Below are 13,255 nucleotides of genomic sequence, written 5' to 3'. Positions count from 1 at the left end.
TAGACTGATACCAGGTTTGTACCTGAATGGATAGGGGGTCATTAGCTGAGCAAGAGTGAACTGCCAAGCGAGGTAGAGGGAGAAGAGGTGGAGAATCAACCTTTTAAACAGGATGATTTTGAGATGCTCATGGAACACCCAGGCAGCTGCAAGGCCCAGAAGCAATTGGGTCTCGGGGTTCAAAGCTCAGAATGGAGATGCAGGGAGAAGGTTCAGATGTAAGCCCTCAGACATCAGTATCCTGGAGGAGCTGGAGAAGTGGGAGGGAGAGGGCTGAACCCCTTCACTTACAGGACAGAAACAGGAAGGGAGGAGCCCTTTCAGGAGATAGAGGAGGGTGAGCAGAAAGGCAGGGGGGGCAACAGGAGAAGGTGGCATCCTGGGAGGCAGAGGGCGGTCCTGAAAGGGAAGCACCCATCTCTCAAGTGTCGTGGAGCAGCCTGGCGAGAGGGCTTGCACTGTGGGATTCGGGACCAGAGTGGTGGGCGAGGCCAGCAGAGCTGCTTGCCCCTGCGTGGGGAGCAGAGGGGAGGTGAGACCCAGGTGAGGTGGCTTTTAGGGTGAAGTTTGCTCTGACTGGGTCAGAGGCTAGCAGTTCTTGGCCACGGGGCACAAGAGCTGTTTTACTTACAATTGTTTTATTTTCAGGTTGGCAGGCCTGGGAGAGTTAAGGGGAAAGAGCCAGGAGGGAGGAGGAGTTTCAAATATAGGAAGGCATGGGGTTTAAGGGAGGAGAGAAGGGGGCAGAAGTCCCAGGATGGGTGGCAGGGGAAGAATCCACAGGCAGAGATGTCATTTCTACAGGAAAAGGAGGGAAAGTGTTGGGGAATCTAAGACTGAGTTTAAAAGCAAACTACTCAGAGGAAGGAGTAAGAAGGAGCTAAGCAGCAGAGGGGACTGAGGCAGACAGTCCCCGAGAGCCCTCGCATCTCTCCGCATTCAGCCCTCACAGCAACACAACTACTGCAAGGGCATCACTGTACCCATTTTACAGGTGGGGAAACTGAGGCCCAGAATGGTGAAGGCACTGGCCCAGACTGGGACCTGAAACCAAGCTCTTCTGATGCCCACACACCCCACTACCTCAGCAGAAGCCAACCCCAGAAAGGATGCCTCGAACTCAAAGCTCCTCCTACGTTCTCCACAGCCTACAGGAAGTGGCTGGAGTCCATTCTGCATCACCCTCTCTTAACTCTTGGCATCTCACACACACAGAGTGGCTGAGTCTGGAGGAAAGGAACAGCCTCACACCTGGCGCTTCCCTTTCGGACACAGCCTCTAGAGCCGGGAGAGGTTTGACCAGAGAAAGCGGAGACAGAGTAGAGCCCTCTCTCCCGCCCCAGCGGAGAGCCTGGGAGAGGTGGTGTGGGAACGGCTCCCAGACGGGCGGGGGCCTCATCTTCATGTCCAGCACGGAGCCAGCAAACACATCACCTTTCTTTAACCTGCCATGGAGGGGAGCGCTGCCAGGGACGCAGAGACCGCCCTAAGAGCTGGTGCTGAGGGGCCAGGCTATAAATAGCCTTGCTCCAGCCTCCTTTCTGGTTTCCCCAAGCAACAAACAAACAAAAAAGGGCCCATCACCAAAACAAATGCGCCTTCTCTGCCCCCTCTGGAAGCCCCCACCTTCAGGGTCCTGTTCTCACTTTTCTGGCCCAGAGCAGGCCCCCAGCTCTCCCCGTGTCAGGGGGTTGGCTCCTGCAGAGCCCTTAGCTGAGGCCCTAAACCAAGCCGGGGACTCAGGACAAGAAATTCAGACCTCTGCCCCAGGCATTCACTCGGGATAGTGAACAGGGGCTGCCTGCGTGCTGCTGAGTGCGCCAGGAGCAAGGCCACAGCCACGAGGACGGCAGAAGAGTCCTGTCCTCAGGGGGCAGAAAAGTAACGACAAGGACAGTGACAGTGCGCACTTCCTTCATGCTGACTGTGGTGAGTGTAACCATGATTCTCACTTTGCAGGTGGGAAAACTGTGGCTTAGGAAGAAACATCCCCGGAAAGGCAGAGGCAGAAACTGAAGCCACGTCTGTCCAACTTCAGAGACAGAACTGGGACCCACTGCCCCATCCTGGGGAAGATGGACCAGAAATGTGTCGCTCAGGGAAGACAACTAGGCAACGAATTTGGTCTGAGGGGTCTGGAGCTCCGCGCCTGTTTCTTCCGTCACCGCAGAAGTCCTCCTACCCGGCCATATGGAAGTCCCCACCAGTCCCCAAGCACAGCCCGCACTTCTCCGCTTTCCAGGATTCATTCCACTGTTCTCTCTGCCAGGAAGGCCCTTCCCAGTTCTCACACGCCTTCAAAATCCTGCCTGTCCTTCAAGCACCAGCTCGAATAATACAAAGCCTCACACAGTGCTTCCTTGGTCCCCCTCCCCGTCCCCCAAGGGCCAGTGCCTCCTTCCAGCTAAAGGTGAAGTGAGTGTCTACATGCACCCAGCACTCCGAGGTCAGGGGTCAACCAACTGTTTCTATAAAAGGCCAAATAGTACATATTTAGGCTTCACCAGACATAAGGTCTCTATCCTAACTATCTCTACCCTTGCAGTGTGAAAGCAGCCAGAGACAACTTGCAAATGAATGATATGGCTGTCTTCCAATAAAACTTTATTTACAAAAACAGGCAACAGATGGGATTTGGCCTGGAGTTTCCTGACCCCTGTCCTTAGCTAACACTTCCCAAAAAACACGAATCCTTTAAGACACCCTAAGTTCCCAGGTCACACCAGGACCTCACTGAGAAATGGCTGCACAAGGTAGCCCTCCTTAGGGAGTCTCAATACTCATTAGGATATTAAAGGCTCTGAGAAGTCCTGCAGTAAAGACTATAGCTCCGTCTAACCTGATGTTCCCCAGATTTATGTAGAACTGTTCCCCATTAAAGTGCAAACTAAAACCACAATGAGATACTACTTCACATCCACTAAGGTGCAACCATGAAGATGGCTGTAATCAAAAAGACAGACAATAATAAGTGCCCTCAAGAATATGGAGAAATGGAACCCTCACCTATTTCTCACAGAAATGTAAGATGGTTTAGCCACGCTGGGAAAAGTTCAGCAGTTTCTTACAAAGTTAAATATAAGACAGCCACTCCACTCCTAGGTTTTTCATAAATAGCCCAAAACCAAAAACCACATAAATGTACATCAACTGATAGGCAAACATTTGTGGTACATCCATACAACAGAATATTATTTAGCTACAAAGAGGAAGAAAGCAATGATACATGCTAGAAAATGGATGAACCCTGGGCACATTATGTTGAGTGAAGAAGACAGTGACAAAAGACCACACATTGTATGACTCCATCTAGTATGCTATGTCCAGACCACGCAAATCCACAGAAACAGAAAGTGCAGGAATGGTGGCCCGGAGGTGGGAGTGGAGGTTAACCATAAATGGGCATGAGAGGTCTTGTTAGGGAGGTGGAAATATCCCAAACCTAGCTTGTGGTGAAATTTCATACTTGGCAAATTTACTCAAAAAAATCTCCGACTTGTATACCAAAAAGGGATGTAGTTCATGGTATGTAAATTATACCACAAAGTTATTAAAAAGTTGTTAACAAGGAAGTGCCCCACTATGTTTCTGCCTCTCCAAAGCACTGCTTCCTAACATTGTGCAGAACACACCACGCAACAGAGCACTGGGCACTCTCATGTCTGTGACTTTGTTTTACACCCATTGCTCAGAGCAAACTGAGGCTCCAAGGAGATAAGTACCTTGCCGTGGATCACAAACTGGTAAGTGGCAGAGCCTGGCCTTGCACCCCAGTCTCCTGACCCCAAGTTCAATGCCTGCTCTGGTCTTGCAAGGCTGGAGGGTGAGACTCAGTAAAGGAGGAGGCAGTAAGAAGAGGGATTTATAAGATTTCTAGAAGTAGGGAACCCACACCGTGGGAAGGGCCTCACCACCTGGTGGCTGGGGCCCCAGGGCCCTCAGATTCCTGCCTGTCTGCCCCTTGCCAGGACTCAGCATGGCCCCAGAGTGCTAACCAAGCCTTCCCAGCCCCTGGATGCCTCTGGTACAGCAGCTCTGCATTATAAGCAGCTGAAAGCTCCGATAGAGTTAGACACCTTTGTCGGGCATGGTCCATCTGAGACACTGTGTTCAGGCTGGCAGAGAGCCACTGTTTGCTAGAGAGGGACAGCGGGCAGGAAAGGTACACCTGACGCCGGGAAAAGCCCTGGATGAGAGACCCAGGGCGGGAGTGGTGGTCTGCCCCCGTCTCTGGCATATCCCACCAGGAGACCTGCATTCTCTGAATGTCACCTGGTGCACCCGAGCTGTCGGGTGGGGAGGGTGGACAGGCCAAGAATGGGCGAGATGCAGGAGTGAGAGGAGCTACCGCTGACCAGTGACTGCCCACCTGCCTCCCTCACTTTATGCTGACGGCACGTTGAAGGGCTGTGAGGTGTCCTCGTTTACCAGGGAGGAAACAGGTTCAGGATCACATGCCCAGGGCCCCACCAGTAAGTGGGAGAATCAGCTCCCAGCTCTGGTGCTTCTTCCTCATCCTGGAGGTCTTCCAGGGACAGCAAGGAATGGAGGGTGTGTGTGTGCATGTGTGTAAATCTGGAGAGTTTCAAATATTATCTCTTGGTTTTACCAGAAATAATATGGAATGGAGATAATGCACTAAAATTTGGTAACAACTCTTTCTGAGTTACTCTGCGCCTGAGCCTGAATTAAAGTCATTCATTAACCCTTTGTGCCATCAGCTATAGGGGCATAAGCTATACACTGGGAGGCCAGCATCAATTTTCCTCTGTCATCAAGGTCTGCTCACCTCACACTCAACGCCTGCCTTAGCTCAAAACCACAGAGTTCTTCAAAAGCAAGGTTTAAGTAGTTTCTTACAGGAACCTCTTGAAATCCAGGAAGACATAACCCAAGTTCAATGCCTGCTCTGGTCTTGCAAGGCTGGAGGGTGCGATCCAGCAAAGGAGGAGGCAGTAAGAAGAGGGATCTATAAGATCTCTAGAAGTAGGGATCCCACGCCGTGGAAAGGGCCTCACCACCAGGTTTTGTGTGTGTGTGTTTGTGCTAGGCACCGGAGGCTTCTCTTAAGTCACTTCTCATTAATTTCTCCCTTCCTCCATCAATTATACCCCTCCATCTGCAGCACAACTCTCCCTTCAAGAACCTAGGGTCACAGGGCTGCAGAGAGGAGGGACAAGCCAGTCGGATTCTGTCCTCAATAAGACAGGCAGCTGATGGCATCTGAGACACAGGCAGTTTGAACAGGCACGGAAGGGTGGAGGAACGCAGGCGAGGATCGGAGTGTCCGGCTCTCAGCCCAGCTCTGACTCTTACTAGCCAAGAGGGGTACTTTGCATAAGTCCTTTAACAAGTCCCTGCCTCAGAATTCCCTGAGTGAGATGATTATCTTTTTATCACTTATCCCGTGGCGGGCTGGATTAAAGGAAGTGACAGGCCTGGAGGGCCATGCTCATGGCCAGGGCGCACAGTAGGTCCTTAGTAACTAAATGTGGCTTCCCTTCCCTTACTACACGCATTAGGACATAAAAGGAACCTCAGCCAGAACCCTCATGGTGTAGCAAATCACTGCTTTCCATGACTTAGCGTAAGACACCCACAATCTGTGAAAACAAATACCCTTCTAGCCGATTTTATATACAAATACCTTTACTGTAACAATCAAGAATGCATAGTAACAGATCGCAGCGCTTCAGCACTTACTAAGCCCAATCACTCCTCCACCTCCTCCTCACACTTTGCAGACAAAGAAAATGAGTTGCAGAGAGATTTAAGTAATGAGCCCAAGGCTGAAATGTGGAAGCAACAGGATTCAAAACCTTGCTGTCTGGCCCTAAGCCCAGGTCTCTACATCCTCACGTCCTATCATGATACTTTTAAGGAGCATCACTTCAACACCTATACAAGCAGTGCCTCTGCCCTGAACTCATGTTCTCTGTGTCCCGGTCAGACTGCATCAGCATCAGAGCAATTCGCTGGTCCTTCTAGGGGCTGGGGCTCTGGGCAAGCAGGCACCCCTGGTGAGGACGACTCAAGGCAGACGGTTGCTGGTGGCGATGAGAGAGGGGCTTGGGCCTCCATCACTGGGGGTGGAGAAGTAAGGCTCTCCGCTCCACGGGGAGGCCTGGCTCCTGCTCAAGGGATGGTTACCAGGATGGCTCTGCTGGATACAAGGGATTCAGAACAGTAGATTTTGGCAAGTAACCTCTCCCTGCCTTATCAGCATGGAAAATGAAATCCCATTGTGTATGGTGCTTTCCTTCCCTTACTTAAACATACTTCTTACATTTTCTACCAAAAAAAAAAAAAAAACCAGATTACTTTTGCAATAAGGAAATCAAGTGTTCACAGGAGAGCCCACTTCTCTACCAGCGAGCTGACCTAAGAGATGGATTACGTTTCTGATCCTGGGAACTTATGCCCCTCAATAGACGGGGCAAACACAAAGTAAGAGGACACTAAGCTCCACGGGGTTAAGACACATTCCTTCGATCATTCATTCATTCATTCATTCACTCTTCCATCCATGCATTTCAATAAATATTTATTGAGCACCTAGAATGTGCTGGTGGGACACCAGGGAACAAAACGGGACAGTCCTTGCAGGCACAGGGCTTTTAGTCTAATGAAGACAGAGATAATAAACTAGGAAAAAAGACACAAGGAGTTCAGATAAGTCATATGCAGACAATAAAACTGAGTGACGGGGTTGAGAGGGGCTGGGGTGCTGATTCAGATGGATGGTCGATGAGGGGCTTCCCAAATGACATTTGAATTAAGACTCAATGATGAGAAGGAGCCAGACACTCAAGAATCTGGGAGGAATCTTCTAAACAAAAGCCTGAGACTGAGCCCAGGACAAGCCCAGTTCAGAGCAGGGCAGCGGGGAAGGTAAGTCTAGGAGTGAGTCAGGGGCAGCCCCAGGCACACAGCAAAAATTAGAGTTTCACTCTAGCTCCTTTGAGCCCAAATTCTGTGTCCAAAGAAAATCAATTCAAGTGGTCATATGATTTAGAAATGAACAATTTTTAAAAACCTCCTCCAGTAAAGGGAAACCAGAAAGACAAGACTGCATCCTTCTGAACAAAGATACAGAACCGAACACCCTGAGAGCTCAATGCAGGCCCAGCACACAATATGCTCTCAGCAAATGTGTGCTGAACGAGTGCCATGCAAAAGTGGCTTCCACTGTATACATGGCGAGCGCGGACTTGCTGGCAAAACCCTGGACAAGAGGCACTTGAGGGTCTGAGAAAGGGAAGTGAAAATAGACCAAAGCCCATCTGACGCTGCAATGCTGGTTACACTCAGTCGCACGTGGGCTCAAAATGTAGAATTGCAGACATATTGAGATAAATGCTCGGGTGCCAGACGCATAATGAGTTACTAAGGGAAACCAGGATGGCCTGATTTTGAAATGAGACATCAGGAAGACAAGCCGCCCCTGCCCCACAGACCCCCTGCCCAAGTCAGAACCCAGAGCCTGAGCGGCTCTCAGTGGCTAAGCCAGCAATTTCAGTTATTCCCTGAGAAGGGAAATGAACGTTCAAGATGCTAGATGCCCAAGGTCAGGGAGAAGCCATGGCCAGCCACGGGCAGGGAAGTAGCGCCTTGTAACTGATTTTCGGGGAATCTACAGGCTTGTCTCCCCTCCACTTCTAGGCGACTAGAACCGCATCTGACACTCCCACCTCCCCCAGCTACGCAAAGTGTCTTTCTTACACGCAGTGCACCAGGCACTCAGACCCTGGCTGAATGAGTGAGTAAGCAGGCGGCTGAGGCAGTCTATGCTCACCAAGCAACGTGGCCCCGAATGCGGTCTCTGGAGGAGGGAAGGGAGTCCAAATGATGCCACAGGAAAGTACATTTGGGAATTTGAATTAATCAAAGGCAACGGATATTCTCACTGAAGGACATAGATTCCAGTCCTTCTTATATTTGCGTAGCCCCAAAGAGTTTTTCATGGGATGCAATGGCATCTCACAGAGTCTGAATGTTCCAGGCTCACCTCTGGGAAGAGATGAATTAGAGCTGTCTGATAACATCATATTAACAAAGGAGTGTCACAGCAGTGTTTCAGTATGTTGAGGATGCAGAATTCAACACCGCACAGACAATACAGACAGAATCAGAAGAGAAAGCTAGAGCTGTAGGTTCATTCTCCCATGGGTTTTCATCTTGAATGACCAAGTAGCAGACAAAAAGGTCCAGTTACATGTGAGGACACAGAGTAGCTGTCTCCTCCCACCACCTGGTGCCCAAATGAGGGGGAGATGCAGGTATTACAAAGGGATCCTGGTATTGGCGAAGGAGCTTAGTCACGGGATGAGTTCTTGCCAGAGCCCACTTTAACTCTCCTCATGTAGTATTTTCTAGAAAATACTCCCTGCCTGCCTGCCTGCCTTCCTCCCACGTACCTGTACATTCTCTAACCATTCACTGGGGGCCTTCCACAGACCAGCAGCAGTGAGCAAAACCAGAACAGGTGCTGCTTCCTGACCGCCTCTCGGGGAATTCAGACAATAAACGAACACAATGCCCAAATAACAATTTAACTGAGGTTTTCCATACATGTTACAAAGGAAATGAATGGTACAAAACAACATAAGTTACACAGAGACCTCGTCCAGTGTGGGAATTCAGGTTGGGTTCTCTAAGGGAGCACAGAGACCATGTTTTGCAGGTCCTCAAATGTACAGGTCCAAAACATTCCTATGGGAAACCACGGCCCAGTGGGGCTGGAAAAGGCCACACAGGCCCAGCCACAGAGTAGTCTCCACTCTACTACAAGGTCATTTGGATGCTCTATTTGTGACTATGGCTCATTAGGTCTGGAGAGAGCTGCAGAGTTTACATTTCCAACCAGCTGATTCTAATGCTGCTCCTCTGCCGCCCACATCAGGTAGCACTACTTCATTAGGCATTTTAAAAAGACCTAAATAAACGGAGGGCTATACTATGTTCATGGACAGAGAGGCTCAATCACAAAGATGTCAGTTTTCCTCGAATTTATCTATAAGTTCAATACTCTCCCAGCTGAAATTCCCCCCAGAGTTGTTTTCTTTATTGTTGTTTTTTAACTTGACAAGATCATTCTGAAATTTATTTGGAAGACTAGAACATTTTTGGAAAAGAACAAAGTGAGGGATTTGCCTTATGAGTTCAAGGCTTATAATTGAACTGTAGGTGTACTATTGACACACAATTAGCAAAAGAGATGAACAGAATAGAAAGCTCCAAAACAGACCTGTGCTTCTAGGAAAACTTTATATGGAAGATGGCATTACACATCAGCAGGGAAAGGATAAATGATTCAGCAAATACACTGGAGAAATTGGTTATTTACATTTTAAAAAATGGGATTCCTACATTGTACTATATGCAAAAACAAAATTCCAGGTAGATTATATGCCTGAACGTGAAAAAACAAAACTTTAAACCTTTTAGAAGAAAATCTAGAAAAAAAAATTTGTTTACAACTTTGGGGTAGGAACTATATCTTAAATAAGATACCAACTGTGCAGACAAAAAAGAAAAATTATTGGCAAATCTGAATTCCATAAAATTGAAACTCCTGTATGCCATACATAAATAAGACAGAAAAGCTACACGCTAGGAAAAGTTATTTGCAGCATGGACACTAATATCTAGACTGTATCAAGAATTCCTGCCTATGAGAAAAGACAAACAATCCAAAGAGACAAGGATATAAGCAGAAAGTTCACAGATGAGGAAACCCAAATGGAGAAAAAGAAACATGAAAAGATGCTTAACCTCATAAGTACTCAGAGAAATGCAAGTTTAAAATGGTGGGATGCAACTTCATATCTATACCACTGGCAGAACTTACTTAGCAACTCTGGCCAGACCAAGCGCCGAGGTCTAGAAGGGGGAGCAGTAGAAATTCTCATCCAACTTTTGTTTGGAGAGTAAATTAGAACAATCCCTTTTAAAAGCAATTGGACATAATCTGATAAAATTGACAAGGCATGGACTCTACCCCCAGCAATTCCAGTCTTAGGTATATGGCCTGGAAACCTTCATCTGTGCAGAGAAGCACAAACAAAATATTTACTCCGCGTGTTAAGTAATAGTGGGACCTGGGAGACAGTCTAAATGCCCACCAAGAGGGGCCAGCTAAAAACAGTGTAGTCTCTTTATATATGGAAATACTATACAGCAGGAAAAATGAATGAATTCAAGCTACATGTATCAACAGAGATCACTCAAAATCAATACTGAGTAAAGAAGCAAAATTACAAAAAATGTGAGTAGTAGATACCATTAATATAAAATTTTAAAACATGCAAGAAAGACCTAGGTATTATTTGGGAGGTATAAATGTCATATATATATATATATTTACACACACACACACACATACACATATACATATAATGTGTGTGTATATATATAGAACTATTTTACTTACATATAAATAAGTCATATTCATTGATAAATATAAACTCATGTTCTTTACATTCATTTTATATTTATAGAATGATAAATCTAAATTCAGCATAATGCCCTCTAGAGAGGGGAGGAGAAGAATGGCATCTGGGAAAAGAATAAAAATCACTCATAAAACCACTGCCCCTCTACCCTACTATTAATCAGCATTAGGGTAGGGGAAGTTCTTCAACGAAGCCGGACCTTTTCACATTGAAAATCCTCAAAGCATTTAGCCAGCATTCAACCCACAGAGGAAACTTCTCTTCAATTCCTGGGGGCACTGCACAATTCTGCACACTCACAGTGTAAGTGATGCCCTCTGGGGCTGCACAGTGCACAACTTACACAACCATATGTGGCAGCCCTGTAACTCTGAGGTCACGGCCCCGTTTGGAACACTGATGAAAAATGTCCATCTCTGGGAAGATGCCCACCCACACAATTACTGCCTATCATGTTAATGGCTTCAGACACCTGCCCAACAACCATCAGCAGTCCTACATGGGTCAGATACATCCAGGAACAAGGGCTCACAACCTTCGAAAGTGCTTGCTGACAACTCTGTGAGACTAAGCTTTTCCTCAAGTACGTTTGAAACCTGCCTCTTCACAACCTCTACCCATTGGAGTTGATCTACTTCCTTTCCACAGGACATCGCAGCTACTGAGAAAAAGCTAGCCTGTCTCCCCTGACCTACCCCCACCTCACCCCTGGATACTTCTGCTTTCCAGGCTAAATATACCCTTGACTTAGTTTATTGCAAAGACGCAGAATCTTCTCTTTTGATACAAATGAATTTTTAAACTGCCCATCAGCTGACATGTCCTCAAAGAACAAGAAAGCATTTCTCTCAGCTGCCCCCTTGGGAAACCTCTCAAGATCTCCACTCTGGTTTCCAAAGGAGTCAGAGGCCTGCAGAAGCCAGGCAGTGCAAGGCTGGAGGCAGGGTCAGGCTTTTTCCAGGGCTGGGGGCAACGTTAACTGGGCAGAACCAGGACGGCATCCCCACGGGCGAAGAGAGACAAGGTGTTTCCACTTACTCCCAAAACTCCATGACAGGAGAGGTGGCGTTCTGCAGGGACACGTGGCTGTGGTTGCTCACGTTCAGTTTCTGGAACTCCACACAATTCTCTACAGTGGAAACAAGAAACACAAGAAAATTAACCTCTGCGAGGTCTGGATCTTGGAAAACATTCAGAGCCGATGGTGCAAGCACACGGGTTTACCCAGCCGCTCCAGGTAAACACGCCTCAGGGAACACTGGGGAAAATCAATCACTAACAAACAGTTTCAGAGAGAGGCCCGGCTTCACTGGAACAGGAGGGGATGTTTTGGGGGCAGAGCGCCTCCTTTTATTCCCACTGAGAGTCTCTTTCAGATTCTTTCCTCTTGCCTTGATCCCGAATCTTTCATCTTTTCCATTTCCCTGCCTAAGACCTGTCGATGGCATTTACCTGTTCTGCTTAGTGCCCCGGCAGGAATGAGGGGACTAAAGAGGACATCAGTCACGGCGTCCCTGCACCAGGAATGCAGCTGAGACTCAGTCTTCCTTCATGTAAAAAGAGGCTAATAACACAGCTGCCTCATAAGACCTGATGACTGGATGAAATAACGTCCAAACGTCCAAATGTGAAAAGAACCCTAGCGTCTTCATCTTTCCCTCCTTCTCTCCATCAGTCCAAGAAAGGACTGATTGAATATCTCTTCTCATTTCATAAAACTTGATGACCAAGGGAGATTTGAATCTCAAGTTAAAAACATCTGAGTGTTCAACCTTTAAGGCCCAGATCAATCCATTACCCTCTCCTCCAGGAAGCCTTCCTTGACCTCCCTCCCAGAATTCTAAGAAAGCTGGAATTTAAAGGTCCTCCAAGGAGCCACCTTCCCCACCTCTCTTTAACTTGAAGAGGAGGAATCAATGTTCATAAGTAGTTGAAGGACTCCCACCCTCACTCTCTCCCTCCTCATGAGTCACCAGTCAGTCAGGGGAAGAACAGGGCATCAATTCCAGCCAAGGCTCCACCTCCTTTGCCATGATTATTGCCTCGTTCTGTCTGCCACCATGGGATCCAGGCCTCTTTACAGCACCTCCTGGCTTAGAGAGCTGCCTTAGTCACCAGACTGCAAGCTCCCTGAGGACAGCGCCTCCTGCACCCACTCATTTCAAAGCCCCCACGCTCCGCACAGAGGCCAGCACAGAGACAGTGTTTGGCCCTAGTCTGTCACTTCTTTCTCCTCGTGTGCCCACAAACCCTCCAACGGCATCTGTCATCTCTGGAGAAGGAAGCACCTACTCCATGTGATGTTTCACCCATTGCAAGTGGCATCACATGCCTTCAGAGAAAGACGTGTGCAGATAAGTGGAAGAAAGATTTGCAGTTCACTGGGGAAAAGGCCCCCAAGTGTCTTCCCCCTCTCCACTTCCCCTGGCAAGTACTAACCATATTAGGAAAGGAAAGGGTTTGTGGGGTCCACAGACAGTCCTAAGAAGAGTCTGAGGACCTGATATTATAGTCAAAATGCCCTTGTGCCTTTTTCTGCAGCGAGACCCCCTCAGTTTTTTTCAGATTCTCTGAAATAGTGTTCCTCAAATTTCTTTTTCCTAAAGTAAAAAAAAAACTTTATCAAACACCCAAGGTTGACAAGGTATTTTTATTAAAATGACATTTAATCATGTACAAATAAATAATAAGTTATAGTCTTTGTGATCATAGTATTCATACAACTATAAAACCAGAATTTACAAGTTAAATACCAACTAAACTACAGAACTAACACGATTCAAATTGACAGCATAAAATGG

General features: G+C 47.5%; 1 protein-coding gene across 3 annotated transcripts in view; it reads right to left on the bottom strand.

Moving 5' to 3' along the window:
* SLC6A11 (solute carrier family 6 member 11) overlaps positions 1 to 13,255 on the bottom strand; it is a 123,040-nt gene that overhangs the window by 104,444 nt on the left and 5,341 nt on the right. For all 3 annotated transcript variants that reach the window (XR_012060785.1, XM_072941855.1, XM_072941856.1), the window contains exon 4: positions 11,493 to 11,583. Coding sequence is in view for 2 of the 3 variants with exons in the window: in XM_072941855.1 (XP_072797956.1) it covers positions 11,493 to 11,583 (91 nt within the window). In the remaining variant the exon portion in view is untranslated. The remainder of the gene's footprint in view (positions 1 to 11,492; positions 11,584 to 13,255) is intronic.

This window comes from Vicugna pacos, chromosome 17, assembly GCF_048564905.1.
Source record: "Vicugna pacos chromosome 17, VicPac4, whole genome shotgun sequence".
NCBI lineage: Eukaryota > Metazoa > Chordata > Mammalia > Artiodactyla > Camelidae > Vicugna > Vicugna pacos.
Note: the sequence above shows the minus strand (reverse complement) of the source record. Positions and strands in the feature narration are given on the sequence as shown.